The sequence below is a fragment of the Barbus barbus genome (genome assembly GCF_936440315.1).
Source record: "Barbus barbus genome assembly, chromosome: 7".
In the NCBI taxonomy this organism is placed as follows: Eukaryota; Metazoa; Chordata; class Actinopteri; order Cypriniformes; family Cyprinidae; genus Barbus; species Barbus barbus.
The window spans coordinates 1557955-1580109 of NC_136735.1; the positions used below are offsets into that span (position 1 = coordinate 1557955).

The following is a 22155-nucleotide window of genomic DNA, read 5'->3' on the forward strand; positions in this document are numbered from 1 at the left end:
TAAATGAAGCCAGTCTTTAGGAACTCTATTTTTTTTTTCTTGCATCGTGAAATTACTTTGATCAAATTGCCCCATATATCCTACATATGTACTGTATATTTGAATTGTCATAATATTTCAACAGACTGATCATCTGATAGTGAAGCAGACAGTCCCCCTCAGAATAAGGCTTCAGAAAGGCGGTTATTGTCGAGAAGCATCTATGGTCTTAAATTAGACTTTCTTTAACACTATAGCTTATATATATATATATATATGTTGATGGTGGGCATAATATGACCCGGACGTATGATTTAATGTGATTTTCATTTTCATTGACCAACTTTAACACCAGCAAAAACTCGTAAATCATCTCAGACATATACGTACAGTTATATAAAGTGTTACCAAATACTGTAGGACTTATTATTATTTAAGTATTACTTAATGTAACGGAAAACGGGTGAAACTAATAATTGCATCTATCGCCCCGCCCATTTTCCTACGATCACCGCTGTCTGCCAATGCCGCTCTCGATGAACTTGACAGACAGCAGCAGGGGCCAATAGAAACGCGCGGTTGGCAAACAAGGGTCGTTCTGCAGAAGTTTATGATGGTCTGCTGACCGGATGGGAAAACTTTCCTCGCGAGTTTTTCTCTCTGTCTGACACCCGGAGTCTGGCTTCTTGAGGCTGTTTTATTTGCTGTATTTCGCAGTGAGTGAGTGATGAAGTGATCGGCAGAGTTTCTCCGGGGTTGGGAGCGTCAGAGTGAAGCTGGTCATGGGGAACCGCGGGATGGAGGAGCTGATCCCCCTCATTAACAAGCTGCAGGACGCCTTCAGCTCCATCGGCCAGAGCTGTAACCTGGAGCTGCCGCAGATCGCGGTGGTGGGCGGCCAGAGCGCCGGGAAGAGCTCGGTGCTGGAGAACTTCGTGGGCAGGTGACAGCGGCTCTCTTAACCAAGATAAACACGTCTAGGGCTTATTTTCTAGCGATTTACTTCAGATCATTATTATTACGAAGTTCAGATGTGTGTAGATAAATATGTAAACATGACCATATGAAGCGTGATCAGAAAGTCACTGCTGGTCAAATATTAACCATCCTCTGCTGATGTGTTCTTAAAGGGACAGTTCGCTCACAAATCAACATTTGTGCTCATTTATTCACCTTCGTGTCCTTACAAACACGTTTTTCTGGCCAGTAAGTTACAAAATCATGTTTTTTTCCCCCGCATGCAGCTACATATAGTGAACTCCAGTGTTGGGGAAGTTACTTTTAAAAGTATTGTTACAATATCGCGTTACACCCTAAAAAGTATCTTAATTATAATAAAATATCTTTTTTATGTTTTTATGGAGAGTAATATGTTGCGATACTTTTTCTGATTTATACTAGTCTTAAAAAGCTAGTCATCTATTTTTTTCCCCCTCAAGTCTGATCATATTTTTTTTTAATCCAGTTATGAAAAGATAAATTGATCTTATTTGTATTGGTAAAGAAAGACTAATCAAACTAGTTCTTAAGACAGTCTTAACATGGTGTGGTTAATTTATGCAACTGGCCTCTGGGCTTGCTGGATTTTAATATATACAAAAAAAAAACGTATATTTTTGGCAAATCCACATAAAGTCTAGAACTTACAATAGAATCGTGTACACACACACACACTCAGATTTCTCTAAACACAGGGACAGACAGGAAAGTTTCAGCCAATAAATGGGAAAACAAAGTAACTTGCTTATTTGAAAAAGTAACAGATATTTTCTCACAAATGAAAATTTGTGTTACTTTACTAGTTACTTGGGGAAAAAAGTAACATTATGATTACATGACATGTCACCCCCGACACTGGTGACCACATACGCCAGACTTCAATATCACAATGAATGAGTCATAACTGGACTCTGTTTCTGGGGGAAATAACAGCTTCCTGTGTCCTCCAGAGGCTCAGATGAGTGTGTATATTTCTGAATATGAACAGACCTCATGTAACCGAGATTGAGATCTCAGCTTGTGCTGACGTGACATCTTCAGGATTCCTGCTAAAGCAACAGGAAGAGCAACACACACACACACACACACACACACACACACACACATATATATCTATCTCATGTCAGTTCATGGAGACTTCTGGGGTCTGGGGAGCGAAACTCCATTCTTGTCTTTCTTTGAGGGTGTGTTTAATGACTTTATCTTGAACCAGAGAACGATGCTGTCATTTCATAGACAAATCCATCTTTCACTGAGAAACAGCTGATAGAAAGATCAACTTAATTCGGTTTTAATGAAAATAGAAAACCTTCTATTGGGTGTCTGCTGTGCACTTTGTAGTTTTTCTGGCATCTTCAGTGTTTCTTGCATTAAAGTAGCTGGCATGGCATTAATTCACAAGTAAACACAAAGCTGATATTTGTAGATCCTGTATGAGAGAGTAGAAATGTTCATGCCGTGAAAATGTCTCCGTGTGTCTGTCGTTCAGGGATTTTCTGCCGAGAGGATCTGGCATCGTCACTCGCAGGCCTCTGATTCTGCAGCTAGCCAACAGTAAAGCAGGTAAACACACATTACTCTTAACATCTGATCTCTCTCTCTCTTAGAGACGTCTTCAGACTGAGCGGTGAGTGGAGATGATTACCTGTGGTAACTCAGACATGCCTCGGATGCCATCCATAGAGCTTGCATAGATCGTGAAATACTCCTGTAATTCAAGGTTTAGTAATTGGCATTTGGAGGGGCTGATATAAGATTCACAATACTGTAATGGTAAACATATTTTATAACTACTGGAACAAAAATATGTATCAGCCCTTTTGACTTCTGAGCACAGCAGGGTTATTATAGTTAAACCATACAAATAAAATAAAATTGTTACATGAAATGAAATAAAATAAATCTTAAATAAAAAGAGTCCCCTAACCAAATTAGTTTTTTCATTTAATTCTATCTTAAGAAAATAAAAACTAATCATGACTATATAAACAGATCACAAAACACAAAAAAATACGTAATCAAATTGAAATGAAAAGAAAATATAAACAAGTTAATTTAGAATATTAATAAAAACTATATTCGTATCTCTGTGATTCTAAAATAACACAGGAGCACAGTAAACGTAGGTCTGTGCATTGAGACAAATTATTTCATAATTACTTTATTATAAAAATATTAGTGCTGTCAAACGATTAATCGCATCCGAAATAAAAGTTTTTGTTTACTTTATATATGTTTGTACTGTGTATATTTATTATGTATATGTAAGTACACACACATGCATGTATATATTTCAGAAAAAATGCCATTTTTATATATTAAATATATTTGTTTATAATGTTACATGAATATAAATATAGATATTGTAAATATTTTCAAAATATATTCTGTGTGTGTATTTATTTATTTATATATATATATATATATATATATATATATATATATATACATACATACATACATACATACATACATACATACATACACACACACACACACACATATATATATATATATATATATATATATATATATATATATATATATATATATATATATATATATATATATATATATATATAAATATGAATTTAAGAAAAATAACTAAAATTAAACTGAAATAAAAATGTATAAAAAAAGTCTAACAAAGTTGCCTATTTCTTGCTAAAAAAAAATACCATGAATGCGAAAATTGTATAAAATAAAATAAAAAAACTGATTCAAAATATTATTAAGAGCTCTTATACGGTATATTAATGATTGTAAAACAGTCCCTCTCTCTCTGTCTGTAGAATATGCGGAGTTCCTGCACTGCAAGGGCCGTAAGTTCGTGGACTTTGACGAGGTTCGTCTGGAGATCGAGGCCGAGACGGACCGAATCACCGGATCTAACAAGGGAATCTCTCCGGTGCCCATCAACCTGCGCGTTTACTCGCCTAACGGTAACTCAGACCAACAAACATCGCCTGTTGACAAGTCACATAGTGAAAGACAGCAGCTGTCTCACGAGAGGAAGGAAGACTACAGATGTTTGTTCTCTCTCTGTGTCTCAGTGTTGAATCTGACGCTGATCGATCTGCCTGGCATGACGAAGGTGGCGGTGGGAGACCAGCCGGTGGACATCGAGTACCAGATCCGGTAAGAGCTGTTGCTTTGAGTGACTGTACCTGAGTGAAACACTGACGGATCTTCTCTATGTGCTCTCAGTGACATGCTGCTGCAGTTCATCTCCAAAGAGAACTGCCTGATCCTGGCTGTCACGCCGGCCAACTCCGACCTCGCCAACTCTGACGCGCTGAAGATCAGCAAAGAGGTGGACCCTCAGGGTAAAGCCACACACACAGAGAGAATGCCTTCTTCCACTAACGTTAACAGAATGTTCGTTCTGAGTTATCTGGAAAGGTTCATTTCAGAATGTTCAAGCATTTCAGTTGGAATTCATCTGACATGTTTTAAATGTTACTTCTTGTTTTGGAATGTTCAGAGAGCGTTCAAAAGTAACATTCTCACAATGTTTTAAATTATAAAATGGAATGTTTGAATAACATTTGAATAACGTAGAAGAAAGTTTTAAACTTTTTTTTTTTTTTCAGAGAACATTCAGAAATAATGCTTATTAAAACCTTCATTGGGAACATTGAGTGTTTTTGTTATCTCGGGATGTGATTGAGAAACCAGAGGTGCTGTTGACCTTTAACCTTTGCCCTGCAGGTCTGCGCACCATCGGTGTGATCACCAAGCTGGACCTGATGGACGAAGGAACCGATGCCAGAGACATCCTGGAGAACAAGCTGCTTCCTCTGCGCAGAGGTACAACTTCCTTTCAGCTTGTTTCCAAGGAAACATTTCTGATTTTCTTTTAGCTTAACTCAAATAACTAAAACTGTAATAAACTTAAATGAGTAAATAAAAACTATATAGACCTAAACAACTAGTTATGTTATCTAACATGAAAATGCAAACGGAGAATACAAATGATGTTGTGCTCTTAAATGCATGGAATGAAAACAGTTCTTTATTTTCAAATGTTTTATACCATATGTCACAGATTTTCTGCAGAACTTAAATTCTCATTTGTGTATGGAAGCAGAGCTCACAATGTGCGCACCCACACACACACACACACACACACACACACACACACACATTAGGCCTCATTCATGAAACACGATCAGAATTAATTTTTGTGTAAATCATTTGTAAAGCCGTTCTGACGTAACCTTTCGGATTCATGACAGTGTTTGTATTTTCAAACGTTAGCTGGTATGAAAGAAATGTGCACCTGCTCCTTACCCAGGTGTAAATGGTGAGCAAAACATTGTGTTCTTTCTGGCAAACTGATGACACTGAATCTTGATGCACTGCCATTATAATATTTTACAAGTTTGTTTACTCCGTTTTTATTATTATTATTTTGTAGCTGAGAGCTGATAAACTGTTTAACTTTGGTGCTTGTCACTTTTTACCTAGCCGTCCAATCAATGGAGGAGGGGCGGGACAAATACTACACCGACCAATCATCCTACATGTACAACAATAATAGAGTAGTTAATATTACTGGTTACTGCATTTTAATATTCAGTAATATTCTTCAAAATGAGATACTAGTAATGCGTTACTGCCGTAGATATTCCAGATCATAGCAACCAAAGCGTCTCCGCTGGAAAAACACTGTGAGAGTTCTCAAGCGTCACCAGCTGGTCGTATTCAGAAGAGCACCTGACATTTTTCAGCTGGCTAAAAATGCTTTAGTGGACACGCGTTATTGAATATTTATTGTTAGACATATGACCTATTAGTCTTTTTTACATTTATGCAATATACTGGAGCCAAACCTGAGAAAGTAGAGCAGAATGTTCCACTGTGTTCCTGGACACACAATTTGCGTAGCTGTAGTCATAGATGGGGATTATGCTGAATTTGAATGAGCGTGCATCAGTGCCCTATTTACAGATGATTGGAATTCATTAACATACGCATTTTTAACTATCAAATTGGAGGTTTACGAAACTTTTGTGAATCCGGAGGAGAGTTTTTGGGAAGGTCCATTTTGCGTGCAGATTACTCTGAATTTACTCCTGTATTTACGAATGATTCATGAATGAGGCTCATTGTGTTATTAGATTTTAGTGACACCGGCAGATGAATACTGTGTGTGTGTGTGTGTGTGTGTGTTTAGGTTATATTGGTGTGGTGAACCGCAGTCAGAAGGACATTGACGGCAGGAAGGACATCAAAGCTGCACTCGCTGCTGAGAGGAAGTTCTTCCTGTCCCATCCGGCTTACAGACACATGGCCGAGAGAATGGGCACACCATACCTGCAGAAAACACTCAACCAGGTACACACACACACACACACACACACACACCATACCTGCAGAAAACACTCAACCAGGTACACACACACACACACACACACACACTGTACCTGCAGAAAACACTCAACCAGGTACACACACACCATACCTGCAGAAAACACTCAACCAGGTACACACACACACACACACACACACACACTGTACCTGCAGAAAACACTCAACCAGGTACACACACACACACACACACACTGTACCTGCAGAAAACACTCAACCAGGTACACACACACACACCCCATACCTGCAGAAAACGCTCAACCAGGTACACACACACACACACACACACACACACACACACACACACACACACACTGTACCTGCAGAAAACACTCAACCAGGTACACACACACACACACACACACACACTGTACCTGCAGAAAACACTCAACCAGGTACACACACATACACCCCATACCTGCAGAAAACACTCAACCAGGTACACACACACACACACACACACACACACACACACACACTGTACCTGCAGAAAACACTCAACCAGGTACACACACACACACACACACACACTGTACCTGCAGAAAACACTCAACCAGGTACACACACACACACACCATACCTGCAGAAAACACTCAACCAGGTACACACACACACACACACACACACACACACACACACTGTACCTGCAGAAAACACTCAACCAGGTACACACACACACACACACTGTACCTGCAGAAAACACTCAACCAGGTACACACACATACACCCCATACCTGCAGAAAACACTCAACCAGGTACACACACACACACACTGTACCTGCAGAAAACACTCAACCAGGCACACACACACACACACACACACTGTACCTGCAGAAAACACTCAACCAGGTACACACACACACACCATACCTACAGAAAACACTCAACCAGGTACACACACACACACACACACCATACCTGCAGAAAACACTCAACCAGGTACACACACACACACACACCATACCTGCAGAAAACACTCAACCAGGTACACACACACACACACACACACACACTGTACCTGCAGAAAACACTCAACCAGGTACACACACACACACACACACCCACACACTGTACCTGCAGAAAACACTCAACCAGGTACACACACACACACACACACCCACACACTGTACCTGCAGAAAACACTCAACCAGGTACACACACACACACACACACACACACACACACCTGCAGAAAACACTCAACCAGGTACACACACACACACACACACACACACCATACCTGCAGAAAACACTCAACCAGGTACACACACACACACACACACACACACTGTACCTGCAGAAAACACTCAACCAGGTACACACACACACACACACACACACACACCTGCAGAAAACACTCAACCAGGTACACACACACACACACACACACACCATACCTGCAGAAAACACTCAACCAGGTACACACACACCATACCTGCAGAAAACACTCAACCAGGTACACACACACACACACACACACACACTGTACCTGCAGAAAACACTCAACCAGGTACACACACACACACACACCCACACACTGTACCTGCAGAAAACACTCAACCAGGTACACACACACACACACACACACACACCTGCAGAAAACACTCAACCAGGTACACACACACACACACACACACACCATACCTGCAGAAAACACTCAACCAGGTACACACACACACACACACCCACACACTGTACCTGCAGAAAACACTCAACCAGGTACACACACACACACACACACACACACACACCTGCAGAAAACACTCAACCAGGTACACACACACACACACACACACACACTACCTGCAGAAAACATTTCCATTGCCTCATAAAACACCTCATAGTGACGTTTCATGGACTCGTTCCAGCAACTGACGAATCACATCCGTGACACTCTGCCGGCGCTGCGCAGCAAACTTCAGTCTCAGCTGCTGTCGCTGGAGAAGGAGGTGGACGAGTACAAGAACTTCAAACCGGACGATCCGGCGCGCAAAACCAAAGCCCTGCTGCAGTGAGCCTCCACCCAGAGCCGAACCCAGCCTTTCTGCACGCTTACATTCTCATAAAGTCATTGCATTTTGCTTTTATTAAAATATTAAATATGAAGTTATAATAAAAGTAGACTTTCGTAGGATGGTGCAGCAGTTCGGCGTGGACTTCGAGAAGCGGATCGAGGGCTCTGGCAATCAGGTGGACACTCTCGAGCTCTCCGGCGGCGCACGAATCAACCGCATCTTCCACGAGCGCTTCCCGTTTGAGCTCGTTAAGGTACGTTTAGCCTTGTTTGACATTGTGTTGGTTATGGATGGAGAATATGAGAGTTTTGCGTATGAATCTTTAGGAATCCAATCAAACCTGCAGGCAGCATGTTTTGTAAATAATGACACAATTTACATCTTTAGCTAAGCGACTCCTTTCATTTCATATGATACAGTGTGTGTGTGTGTGTGTGTGTGTGTGTGTGTGTTTTAGATGGAGTTTGATGAGAAGGAGCTGAGGAGAGAGATCAGTTACGCCATCAAGAACATTCATGGAGTCAGGCAAGAGAGAAAAACTCCTCATACATCATAACAGACACACAAATCAAGAAATAGAAATAAAAACACAAAAATGAGGAAGGAGACAAGCTTATGAAGCTCTCCAAGGCAAAAAGAAACATGGTAGATTAATCACATCCAAAATAAAAGTTTTTGTTTACATAGTGTGTGCTGTTTATTTTTTATTATGTATATATAAACACACACACATGCATGCATTTATAAAGCCTATAAAAAATTGTTCATATATTATATATGAATATAAATATACATGGAAATGTTTTCAAAATAAATACTGTGTGTGTATTTATATATGCATAATAAATATACACACTACACACACATATTATGTAAACAAACTTTTATTTTGGATGAGATTAATCCTTTGACAGCACTAATGCATGGAGATCAACATATCAGATTTATATAAATACATAAATTGCAATTAAAATAACAAAAACAGATGTGTTAATAGTTTAAATTCACAATATCTAGGCTATTTTCTAAAGCATGTTATTAATCTTGTTGTAAACCGTTCTTTTCAGTGCACTTCTTTTTCTTTGTAATATTTTATATATTATTGTATATTGCTACATTATATATTATTTGTTTGCATAAGATGCATCACATAACGTATATAGTACATTACATATTTTCAAAATCATCACTGCTTGTCCATACCTTTTTCCAAACAACATTTTACAAAACCAAGATTTAAAAAACATTTTAAAAATCGAGGGTAAAAAGATGAATATAAATAAAGGAGGTTCATAGTTTGTGTAATCGGACTATACGTCTCGCGTTGCACACTCCCAGCGAGATCAGCATGCTTTGACTCCTGCTTTCTGTTCAGTCGTTCTCTCTGCCTGTGTGTGTGACCTCAGGACGGGGCTCTTCACCCCTGACATGGCCTTCGAGGCCATCGTGAAAAAGCAGCTGATAAAGCTGAAGGAGCCGTGCCTCAAATGCATTGACCTGGTGATCCAGGAGCTCATCAACACGGTCAGGCAGTGCACGCTGAAGGTAGACGGAGAGAAAGAGACGTCAGCACGCATGTCAGCACGCTAACATCTGACCCGACTCACGCTGCTAACGGCTCCGCAAAGCAAGAACACTGCAATCATGCTGCTACACGCTCCTGAGCCGTTTCAGTCACGCCATCATGTCTGCTTTAAACTGATGGACAAAATCAGCATTTAAATAACTCAAGTCAGCGATAAAAATCTGACATGAGCGTTTATTAAAAAGTGTTCATTTCAAATTTCAATAATGTGTTTTGAACCGAACCGAATCGTAATAAAACCTGACTCAAAATGTCCTATAAACGTTTTTGCACTCAGGTTGCATTAAAAGTGTATTTCACATTTCTGTTGTGCATTTCAGATCAAACCAAATTAGCAATAAAATCTGACATAAACATTAGTTTTACACCCAAATAGCATTATATTTTTCACATTTAAAAAAATAATAAAAAAAAGCAATAAAATATGACATGAACTGCCTCATAATTGTTTTTACGCTTAAATGACATTAAAATATATTGGTGCTTTTTATTTATCTAAAAGGCCACAAACTATGATCATAAGATCATCAATATTGAGGCGTAATCATGCAGGACATCAAATTGTATAAACAAACTTATATGAATATCATATTTTGCTGTTAAAATCAATGACTCGGGTTAAAGTGCTGCAATTCCAAGTAATGACCCATGTCTCGTTTAGGAAAGAGGAAATACAGAATGAATGGGTTGTGTGCTTTTTGTTCTGTTTTCATCCATCTGTCCGCTTTTTCCCAATATTGTGCCCTTCTCACCCCAAGTAACACCCCACTGTCCCATGATCCTCCAGGACGGGGCTCTTCACCCCTGACCTGGCCTTTGAGGCCATTGTGAAAAAGCAGATAGTTAAACTGAAGGAGCCGTGCCTCAAGTGTGTGGATTTGGTGGTGTCTGAACTCGCCACGCTCATCCACAAGTGCACAGAGAAGGTAAAACAAGACCGTTTCTGACTGACAGGTCCCATGACCAATCAAACCCAGCCCTGTAACCAAACCCGCCTTGATTGACAGGTCATGTAACCAATCAAACCCAGCCCTGTAACCAAACCCGCCTTGATTGACCGATCCCGTGACCAATCAAACCCAGCCCTGTAACCAAACCCGCTTTGATTGACAGGTCATGTAACCAATCAAAACCAGTCCTGTAACCAAACCCGCTTTGATTGACAGGTCATGTAACCAATCAAACCCAGCCCTGTAACCAAACCCGCCTTGATTGACCGATCCCGTGACCAATCAAACCCAGCCCTGTAACCAAACCCGCTTTGATTGACAGGTCGTGTAACCAATCAAAACCAGTCCTGTAACCAAACCCGCTTTGATTGACAGGTCATGTAACCAATCAAACCCAGTCCTGTAACCAAACCTGCTTTGATTGACAGGTCATGTAACCAATCAAAACCAGTCCTGTAACCAAACCCGCTTTGATTGACAGGTCATGTAACCAATCAAACCCAGTCCTGTAACCAAACCTGCTTTGATTGACAGGTCATGTAACCAATCAAACCCAGTCCTGTAACCAAACCTGCTTTGATTGACAGGTCATGTAACCAATCAAAACCAGTCCTGTAACCAAACCCGCTTTGATTGACAGGTCGTGTAACCAATCAAACCCAGTCCTGTAACCAAACCTGCTTTGATTGACAGGTCATGTAACCAATCAAAACCAGTCCTGTAACCAAACCCGCTTTGATTGACAGGTCATGTAACCAATCAAAACCAGTCCTGTAACCAAACCCGCTTTGATTGACAGGTCATGTAACCAATCAAACCCAGCCCTGTAACCAAACCCGCCTTGATTGACCGATCCCGTGACCAATCAAACCCAGCCCTGTAACCAAACCCGCTTTGATTGACAGGTCGTGTAACCAATCAAAACCAGTCCTGTAACCAAACCCGCTTTGATTGACAGGTCATGTAACCAATCAAACCCAGTCCTGTAACCAAACCTGCTTTGATTGACAGGTCATGTAACCAATCAAAACCAGTCCTGTAACCAAACCCGCTTTGATTGACAGGTCATGTAACCAATCAAACCCAGTCCTGTAACCAAACCTGCTTTGATTGACAGGTCATGTAACCAATCAAAACCAGTCCTGTAACCAAACCCGCTTTGATTGACAGGTCATGTAACCAATCAAAACCAGTCCTGTAACCAAACCCGCTTTGATTGACAGGTCATGTAACCAATCAAACCCAGTCCTGTAACCAAACCTGCCTTGATTGAGAGATCCCGTAACAAATCAGATCCTGTAACCAATCAAATCCAGTGAAGTAAATTTCCTCTTAATATTCAAAACAGCGTTTGATATTGCTCTTAATCTTGAGTTCAGTGTTTGTCTGCGGTGGATGAGCTCAGCTTGTGTTTGTTTTTGTTTTGTGGTGATTTATATTTACTAATCACACTGATCTACTAATCAGTCACGTTCACTGTCAGTGTTTAAACACACATTGGTTCGGATTTGCATGCTATCCTACTTCTCCGTGTTTATTTCAATCTTACTGGAGACATAATAATGTCAAGCGTCACTCATAATCAGTGTGTGTTTCTGCTGCAGTTCTCAGTGTGTTTGTGTTGTAGTTGAACTCGTATCCTCGGCTGAGAGAAGAGACGGAGAGAATCGTCACCACCTACATCAGAGAGAGAGAAAGCAAAACTAAAGACCAGGTGTGTTTCTAAACCCTCCTCTCAATCAACGTCTCCCGTGTAGTTATTTATTTATCTGTTTGTTTGCTTCTATAACTCTATGAATGTATCATAGTCATTTATGTATTTGTTTGTTTACCTACATGTTCATACAATATTATAAATGTGTGTGTGTGTGTGTGTCTATCGATCTATCTTATCTATCTTATCTATCTTATCTATCTATCTATCTATCTGGGCTCGACATTAACACTTGTCCGGGATTTTAATGAGTAGGCTATACTGCAAGAATCAAACAAATCACACCTAGAGTGCACGCATGCATTACGTAAAGAAGTCTAGGTTACACTAGCGCACGTGCGTGTGTTCTGTATTAAAATACATGAAGAAAGATCAGAAAATTAAAGATATGGGGCAGAGAAGGTATATATTTATATAATTTCATTTAGTTAAACAATATCACACAAAGATTTTGCTCCAAAAACCATGATTACAAATGTAATTGTATAACAGTTCAATAAACAAGATGTTAACGTTAAGAGACTTAAGCTTTAGACCCCATATTGCATGTTTTTCTGGAAATCATTCCAAACGCAGCCACAGCACTGTTCTGCGTCTCTGAGCAACATGACAGTGTTTGGTTCCTGACTGAATCAACTGTTTAAATGATTCGGTTCAATCACAGTGACTCCATTAAGTGACCTGATGTCACCTACTGGTGGTTTTAATCTCACATTTACAGTTTTTTTTTTTTAATAATTTCAAATATTAGTATTCAATGTTTTATGTATCAAAACATTATTTATTAATGTGTAACTGCAGGTTAAAGCATTGCATGTCCCTCAGAGCTGCATTAACAGAGGGTAAATACATCTGTTCCACTTCAGATGCAGCTTCTGTTTCCTCTGCACTGCAAAGATTCATTTGGTTTATACTGATTTCATTTGTTTGGTAACAGCCCAAATGTCTTATTATACTAATTGACTGGTTAAATTGAACTCTAATTTTAAAAAAAATAAGTTTGAAAATTCATATATATATATATATATATATATATGAAAAGTAAATATTAGCATTTTATTGTTAAGTTTAAATAAAATAATGAAAAATATTATAAAGTGTGATAATACTATTATATTTAAAAATGAAAAGGAGGGAGTTTTAAATACAAATACAATTATTTTATATTAAACTTAAATAAACAAAATTTTGTATAACTAAAATAAATAATTATATTTATAACTTAACTAAAAAAAAAAAAAAAGAATTCTCTCCGGGCAAGTAACCTTTATACCCGGACAAGCAAATGACAAATTTTCTTGTCCGAAGGACAACCACATGAGAATACTTAATGTCAAGCCCTGTACATATAGAGAGAGAGACCGAGAGAGAGATAGATAGGATCGGGGCATAGATATAGATAGGATTGGGGCAGATCAAGCTATTTTTTTTTTTATTGTTAATTGATCAGTATCAGTCCGATACTTGTTACATCAGCTGTCATGCCGGTGTTGTGCAGTAGGAGGTGGTATGCCTCTTTAAGTGGGTTTATCAAAATACACACTCTATGTACTTAATGTACTTTAAGTGTGCACCAAACATACATTCCTATAGGAATGTACAAGTATCAGATCGGGGCAGAAAAATATATATAAAATGTATAGTTCTGGTCCTTGATTCTGATTGGTTGCTTAAAAAGGTTATTTTTTTCCAAATTTGAAAGATTTACAAACCTGCCTGACGCTTCTATGGGTCCTTGGCAAATTGTTATATGATGCAACGTCCTATCTTTGAATGGATTTCAATATAAAAGTCCCAAAAGTTTCTTGATTGGTCGCCCCACGTGACATTTCATAAAATGGAAATTATTGGAATATAAATTAAGTTTGTTTGAATTTTATGATGGAAATATGAATACAATTTACATATTATAAAACACTTTGGAAATCATGCCAAGGTTTTTTGAAAAGTTAAAGTTGGTACATCTGTGGGAGAGGTACCTCTTATATATGGCATCTTTTTATGCATTTAAACCAATTTTTAACTGAAATGCGTTGTGTTTGTGTTTCAGGTGATGCTGCTGATTGACATCGAGCTCTCCTACATCAACACAAACCACGAGGATTTCATCGGTTTTGCCAAGTGAGTGACCTCTGACCTCTGTTGACCTTTGACCCTGATTTCAGTCATGCGAGCATAACTGTAGTGAACACGTGTATTTCAGCGCGCAGCAGCGGAGCGCAGCCGTCAGTAAGAAGAGAGCCATGCCCAACCAGGTACAACACACACAGCAACACAAACTGAGCCAAGTGCTGATTGGTCTGTCCTTCCTCCTCATTATCATATCCCTGCCCCTTGGTGCAGGTGATCAGACGCGGTTGGCTCACCATCAACATCAGCATTATGAAGGGAGGATCCAAGGACTACTGGTTCATCCTGACCGCAGAGTCTCTGTCCTGGTACAAGGATGAGGAGGTGTGTGCGTGTGTGTGTGTGTGCATGTGCGTGTGTGTGTGTTTGTGTTTGCAGGATGGACGTTTATTCCTCACTTTGTGTGAAAATCAAACCCATGCCTCTGTGTTTTCCAGGAGAAAGAGAAGAAGTTCATGCTGCCTCTGGATAACCTGAAGCTCAGAGACGTTGAGAAAGGCTTCATGTCCACCAAACACACCTTCGCCATCTTCAACACCGAGCAGAGGTGTGTGTCAGCCTGACACTGGTACTAACACTCATAAATCAGTCTGATGTGATGTGCTTTGTGCGTTCAGGAACGTGTATAAAGACCTGCGGCAGATCGAGCTGGCCTGTGATTCTCAGGAGGAAGTGGACAGCTGGAAAGCCTCTTTCCTGCGGGCAGGAGTCTATCCTGAGAAAGACCAGGTAACCGTCTTACCTACATATCAGCATATTAATTCTAATTTCTATTTTCTGTTTTCTATTAATCATAAGATGGAAGTGATGCACAATGGAAACAGGTTATATAAAACTAGAAAATGTAATGTGTAAGCATGCAGAACATTCCCATGCAAAGAAAAGTTTCTTCTGTGCATGTAAAACACTGGTTTGTTTTTAATTATTATTATTATTTTAGAGGTTCTGTAAGTTAATGTCACTTAGAGAAAATCAATGAAAAAAACCCCCTGAGAAATTAAAAATATTTACAGGTGACCAGTATATACCAAATATAATACTGAAAATAATGGTCTATGAACCATTTATGTTAAATATGGTCAGTATGACAACCTCATAACCTCAAACAACTGCACTTTATCTCACTTAACTATGACATGAATCTGACTGAATCTCAACTCTTTCTTGCTCTCGTGAGATACAGATGAAGTTTTGGTGAGAGTTTGGTAAGAATCAATGAGATAAATGTGAGATTAAGATGGAGTTATGAGGAGATTCGTCTGATTGTGGTGATGAAATGTTTGTCTTGCGTGAATCTCATCATAACCTCAACTAAATCTCACATGGAACTCATTGAATCTCACTTAAACTCGACTAAATCTAATCACAGACACACATGATTCACACTTAAATGTCACTCGAGTCTGACTGTGAAGATCAGCCTTTTGTGGTCAGGGTGAGATTTAGGTGTGAATCAGTGAGATAAAGGTGAGGTAGTGATGAGATTCATCTTTGATTGTGGTGATATTTAGGTGAGAAACTAGGTGAAGTAAAACTCATTGAATCTCAGTTAAATCTCACTACAAGCACACACAGATCTCACTGAAATATTACCTGAATCTGCCTGTGAATCTCATGGAAATCTCACCCGAGTCTCATCGTAACCTCACATCAGTCTCATTGATTCTCACCAAAACCACGTCCGAGTCTCTCCAGAAGGCCTGGATCTCATAACAACCTCTCAGTCCCGTGAGACTGAGATCTGAGCGTCTGTCGTCTTGTTGTTTCCTCAGGTGGAGAACGAGGACGGCGGTCCGCCTGATTCCCTCTCCATGGACCCTCAGCTGGAGCGGCAGGTGGAGACCATCCGTAACCTGGTGGACTCCTACATCGGCATCGTCAACAAGAGCATCCGAGACCTGATGCCCAAGACCATCATGCACCTGATGATCAACAGCGTGAGTGTGGGGGCGGGGCTTGTGACCTCATCACCGGCATGGCCTACATGATTTATTCACATTAATCAGGTGTCAGTCACAGATGATTTGTGGAATCTATTTATTTATTTAATTATTGTTCCTTCATTTATGTGTTCATTTATTTTTGTGGCTTATTTATTTATTTATGTTTGTATTGGGGTTTATTGTATTTGTTTTTATTTAATTTTATGATTTAATTTTAATTTTATTTTTCTATTATAATTTTATATTTTTACATTTTGATTCATTTATATTCTTACTTATAATGTATATGTGTGTGTGTGTATGTATGTGTGTGTATATACATGCATTTAATATTAGTGTGTGTGTGTATAGATAGATAGATAGAGATATATATATATATATATGGATTATGTGTGTATATGTATGTTTTGGGGTTTTTTGTTTTTAATACTTTATTTTTTGTTTTTGCATTGTTTTTTTGTTTAATTTTTATTCTGTCTGTCAATTGAATTCAAATGAGCTTTATTGGCATGACCTGCACAGTATTGCCAAAGCATTGTCCATTACATGAATAAGGAATAAACGATTATATAATACAAAATAAGAATACATTTATAAAATAATTAAGTAAATAAGTACATGTATACTTTTTTTTTTTTTTTTTTTTTTTTTTTTACACAAACAAGAAACAAGAAAAACACACCACAGACACATGATTCTGTGGTTCTGTCTGTCTGTCTACCTGCTGTGGAGTTTTAGGGTCTGTTCCTCCACCCTCTCGCACCTCCAGCATGTCTCAGTTTGTTCAGAGCATGCAGTGTTTTCATGAAGCTCTTTCTCAGTCCTGACTGCTCTCGTGTGTGTGTGTGCGTCAGGCGAAGGAGTTCATCTACTCGGAGCTGCTGGCGTATCTGTACTCGTCTGGAGATCAGAGCAGTCTGATGGAGGAGTCGGCTGAACAGGCGCAGCGGCGCGACGAGATGCTCCGCATGTATCACGCACTCAAAGAGGCGCTGCACATCATCGGAGACGTCAGCACCTCCACCGTATCTGCACCTGTCCCTCCGCCTGTGGACGACACCTGGATCCACACCGACCCCAGGTACACACACACACACACACTCTCTCACACACACAGACACACACACACACACACACACAGACCAACGTTACTGCACAAATGTAAAAAATAATTTAATTCCTTTTTAATTTATTGCTTTTTTGTTAGTTTTTTTATAGTAATATTTTTTATTTTAATTTAACATTTGTGATTTTACAAAATGTTTTTTGTATTTAATTGTTAATTGTTTTAATGGTTAACATTTCATTATTGAATTCCTTTTCAGTTTTTTATTTACCATTAAGATATTGTATTTTATATATATTGTACAAATATACACACATATACACTGCCGCTTTGGAATCTGTATGTATATGTATGTATGTGTATATAATTATTATTATTATTATTGTGAATTAGAATTTTTAGTGAATAGACACATGATCTCTTGATTTTAATAACAAAATAGTAATAACAGAAGTGCATTTTTCTCTCGCTCTCTCTGTCTCTGTCTCTCTCAGTCCTCCATCGCAGCGTAAACCCTCTTCCGGCACGGCTCCGCCCCCTGGCCGCCCCCCTGCAGTGCGAGGCCCCACCCCTGGCCCTCCGGCCCCGCCTCCACTCAACCCCTCCCCTGCATTCGGAGCTCCGCCTGTTCCATCCAGACCCGGCCCTCCTCCAGTCAGTGCTAATACATTTGGGAGTGGCCCGCTGGAGGCTCCGCCTCCTCTAGTGCCGTCTCGCCCTGCCCGCGTGCCGCCTGCTCTGCCGCCCGGCATACCTAGGTACGACCGACACCCTCCTCAAACTGTCTCACGCTGCCTCAATTATTCACTTAAACTTGAAAAATAAACTATTTTACAAAAGAAATGATCAGTAGTGACATTACAATTCCTGCTATTGTGAAGGCTTAGGAATATTAATTAGATCATATGTCCAGGTCAACCTTTAAAAAATAAATAAATAAAAATAATCTCGAGATTAAAGTCGTTAAATTAAAAAAAATAAATAGACTGAGGAAAAAAAGTCCAAATAAAATCTTGAGAATGAACTAATTCACGAGTCATTCAAATTTGAGAAAAAAAGTTATAAAATGTTGAGAATAAACTCGATGAGAAAATAGTCGTTAAATTTCGTGTCAGGTTCACTTCATCTCGTTGGATGTGGTCAATATAACACGTTTAAAGGTCATGAAACCCTGTTTCAGCACCGGGTAGTTCTCAACACAGTTTTATAAAACGTTAAAGTGGTGTGGAGGGGGAGAAAACACACGGCTTCGGGTTCAGAAGTTTAATTTCACTCCCATCGAGTTAAAAACACAAATAAATGCACAGCCTGCTGTTGCACCTCTGATCACTTTAAGGCTTATTCTGTGGCGTTTATATTTTGACGGGTCACAGAGCAGTAAAACGGTTACACTCAGTGAATGAATCGGGGTTGTACCAAACTCTTATTACACAGTAAAAACAAACACTCTTCTTCCATCCATGAATGTTTCTCTGTTAATGTGCGCAGTCTCACCGTCTGAAGCGTCTGTCATAGCAAATCAGTTCTCAAAACAACGTGACAACAATCAGTTAGAATACTTTTCAGTCCACAAATCAGTATTTACAGTGGATTTACTGTAGTAACACTAAACCTACCCAATTAATACATTATTAAACACTCGTTAATCAATTGATTTCCGCTTTTCTGATGTGACGTGATCAAAGGAAGAAAAGAGAGTGCAGCAAAAGACTGTTTCGACTCTTGTCACCCGCAACATATGCTTCATCCCTGTGCGTTTCTCCCTGACCCACCCCACTGCAGACGCTGTGTGACCACGTCCAACCAGATGAAATGATGCTGACACGAAATTTAACGACAAATCAAATGTATTTCTATAGCACATTTAAAAGCAACAAAGTTGACAGTTCCTAACATGGAGCCTTGGGGCACACCGCATAACAAAGGAGCCGACGAAGAAGAAAACTTACCAATTTAACAAGTTTATTCTCTACATTTCATTTTTTTCTCAATTTAATTAGTTCTTTAAATTTAATTACTTAATCTCGAGATGGTTTTATTTTTATTATTGCTTGTCCCTAATCATCTTACAGAGTTTTATCTTGATTGTTTTATATTAAAATTATTTTACTTTTGATTTCATTAATTTTTGTAAAATTATTTTATTTTTTAATTAAAATTATTTTACTTTTGATTTCATTAATTTTTGTAAAATTATTTTATTTTTTAATTAAAATTATTTTACTTTTACATTTTTATTAGTGCTGTCAAACAATTAATCACATCCAAAATAAAAGTTTTTACTTGCATAATATATCTGTGTACTGTGTATATTTATTATATATATATATATATATATATATATATATACATAGAGACACACATACAGCATATATTTTGAAAATATTTACGTCTATATTTATATTCATATCATTTATATTATAAACATAAAATTTTTCTGAAATATATACATGCATGTGTATTTATATATACATAATAAATATACACAGTACACACTCATATATTATGTAAAACAAAAACCTTTATTTTGTATGTGATTAATCGTTTGACACCACTAATTCTTAGATGTTTTATTTTGATCAGATTGAGATTTTATTTAATTAATTTAAGCAAGTATTTTATTTTGATTTATTTTTTTGTATTAAAATTAGTCTCTCATTTTTATGAATTAATGTAAATTTTAATTAAATTTGAATAGTGTCTGCTGAACTGCTGGCCGTGTCTGCTAGTACTGATCTTGTAGTTTCTAGTGTTTCGTAGGCGTATGGAGTTGATCTTGTGTCTGTGTGTAGCAGGAGGCCTCCAGTCGCTCCGAACCGGCCCACTATAATCAGACCGTCAGAGCCGTCTCTGCTGGACTGAAGAGATCCAGACGAGAGGGAGCTTTAGCACAGAGAACGCCAAAGGAAACGACAACGCGCACACACTCTCACACACACACACACACACACACACACACTCACTAACACACTCACACACTCACACACACTCACTAACACACACACACACACTCACTAACACACTCACACACTCACACACACTCACTAACACACTCACACACACTCACTAACACACTCACACACTCACACACACACATACACACACTCACACACACACACACTCACACACGTGTCATAGTTCAAAAAAGGGCGTTGACTCAGTGTTTCATTGACACATGATATTTGATATTCTTTTGTGCTTTTTTCCCCAAGTAGTACTAATAACAAGACATGTTACGATGGAGTTAAATAAGCATTTGCAGATGTATGATGTTTTCTAGAAAGGATGATTTCAGATCATGTTTACAGACGACTGAACCTCGACTGACCGCGCTAAACGTTAACACTCCAGTTTCTGTGTTATATGTGCAGAAACACTTTATGAAGCATTCCTAATGAAGACCAGAGTATTCTCACAGTCACATCATTTCTTGACACTATTTTGAACACTTTTTATGGTCTAAATGACACTAACTACAGAACATCTCAAAAATAGATGAAAAACCTCGTCTTAATACTGTGTTCATTAACACCTATGTACTTGATACTATTTTCAAAAGGGGGGGAGGTGACAGTTAAGGGGTTAAATCCACTTCTAAATATTTGATTTTATTAAGTAATTCTAGATGTGAGGACTTGTTTTCAGAGAAGTTTGTCCCTTGCAGCCGATCAGGTAAACTTCGCTCCTCCAGTACATTGGTTTGGGTTAGATACTTTTAACTCATTAGGGAAATGATTTTATATCATATGTCTAACATGAGATCTTCCTTTCGTCTGTTCATAACTCCATAACATGTATTGTCTCTGTCTCTTTTGTTTTTCATGACTTTTCGCAAGGACTGCGAACAAAAGCATGCTAAACTAAAATGTAATGATTACTATCAATAAAAGGGCAATTTGTTCAGCTAAAGATTTGATATCTTTTTTTCTCAAATGTTCAGGTGGCCTGCAACCCAAAGATGTTGTTTTAGTGCTGTCAAACGATTAATCGCATCCTAAATAAGTTTGTTTACATAATTTATGTGCATGTACTGTTTATATTTATAAATACACACATGCAGTAAATATTTACATGTATGTATTTATTATATTATAAAGAAATATAGTTAACAAACATACCTTTTTCTTAAATATATACATGTTTGTATTTATATATACATAAGAAATATACACATTATGTAAACAAACTGTTATTTTGGATGTGATTAATCACGATTAATCATTTAACAGCACAATCTTTAAAAAAAAAGAATTCTGTTTGCTACGGATATGAATCAGTTTTGACGGGGTTAAAAAAAAAACTTTTTACTTCCATAACTTATTTAATGTGAAAGAGCTGGTCATGATTTGATTCATTTTTAATTTAACATTTTTAGTTTTACATTTTTATCTGATAAATATGT

At 38.4% G+C, this 22155-nt stretch overlaps 2 protein-coding genes across 5 annotated transcripts in view; one reads left to right on the forward strand and one right to left on the reverse strand.

Annotated features, from left to right (window-relative positions):
• LOC306872949 (uncharacterized protein) overlaps positions 1-22155 on the reverse strand; it is an 819728-nt gene that overhangs the window by 282630 nt on the left and 514943 nt on the right. The window lies entirely within an intron of this gene.
• LOC306872882 (dynamin-2-like) lies at positions 547-21656 on the forward strand. Of its 4 annotated transcripts, none has more exons than XM_079421777.1 (21): positions 547-922; positions 2468-2541; positions 3771-3920; positions 4032-4116; positions 4186-4304; positions 4690-4788; positions 6158-6318; positions 8219-8361; positions 8483-8618; positions 8823-8890; positions 9772-9910; positions 12528-12614; positions 14665-14735; positions 14818-14869; positions 14958-15068; positions 15182-15291; positions 15362-15473; positions 16517-16681; positions 17542-17768; positions 18248-18511; positions 20546-21656. In XM_079421777.1, the coding sequence occupies exons 1-21, from the start codon at positions 762-764 to the stop codon at positions 20613-20615; spliced, it is 2604 nt and encodes an 867-aa protein (XP_079277903.1). In that variant the 5' UTR covers positions 547-761; the 3' UTR covers positions 20616-21656. The 4 variants fall into 4 exon arrangements, with proteins under 4 accessions (XP_079277903.1, XP_079277905.1, XP_079277904.1 ...); XM_079421779.1 differs by having other exon boundaries at positions 20549-21656; XM_079421778.1 differs by lacking the exon at positions 9772-9910 and adding an exon at positions 10738-10876 and having other exon boundaries at positions 575-922.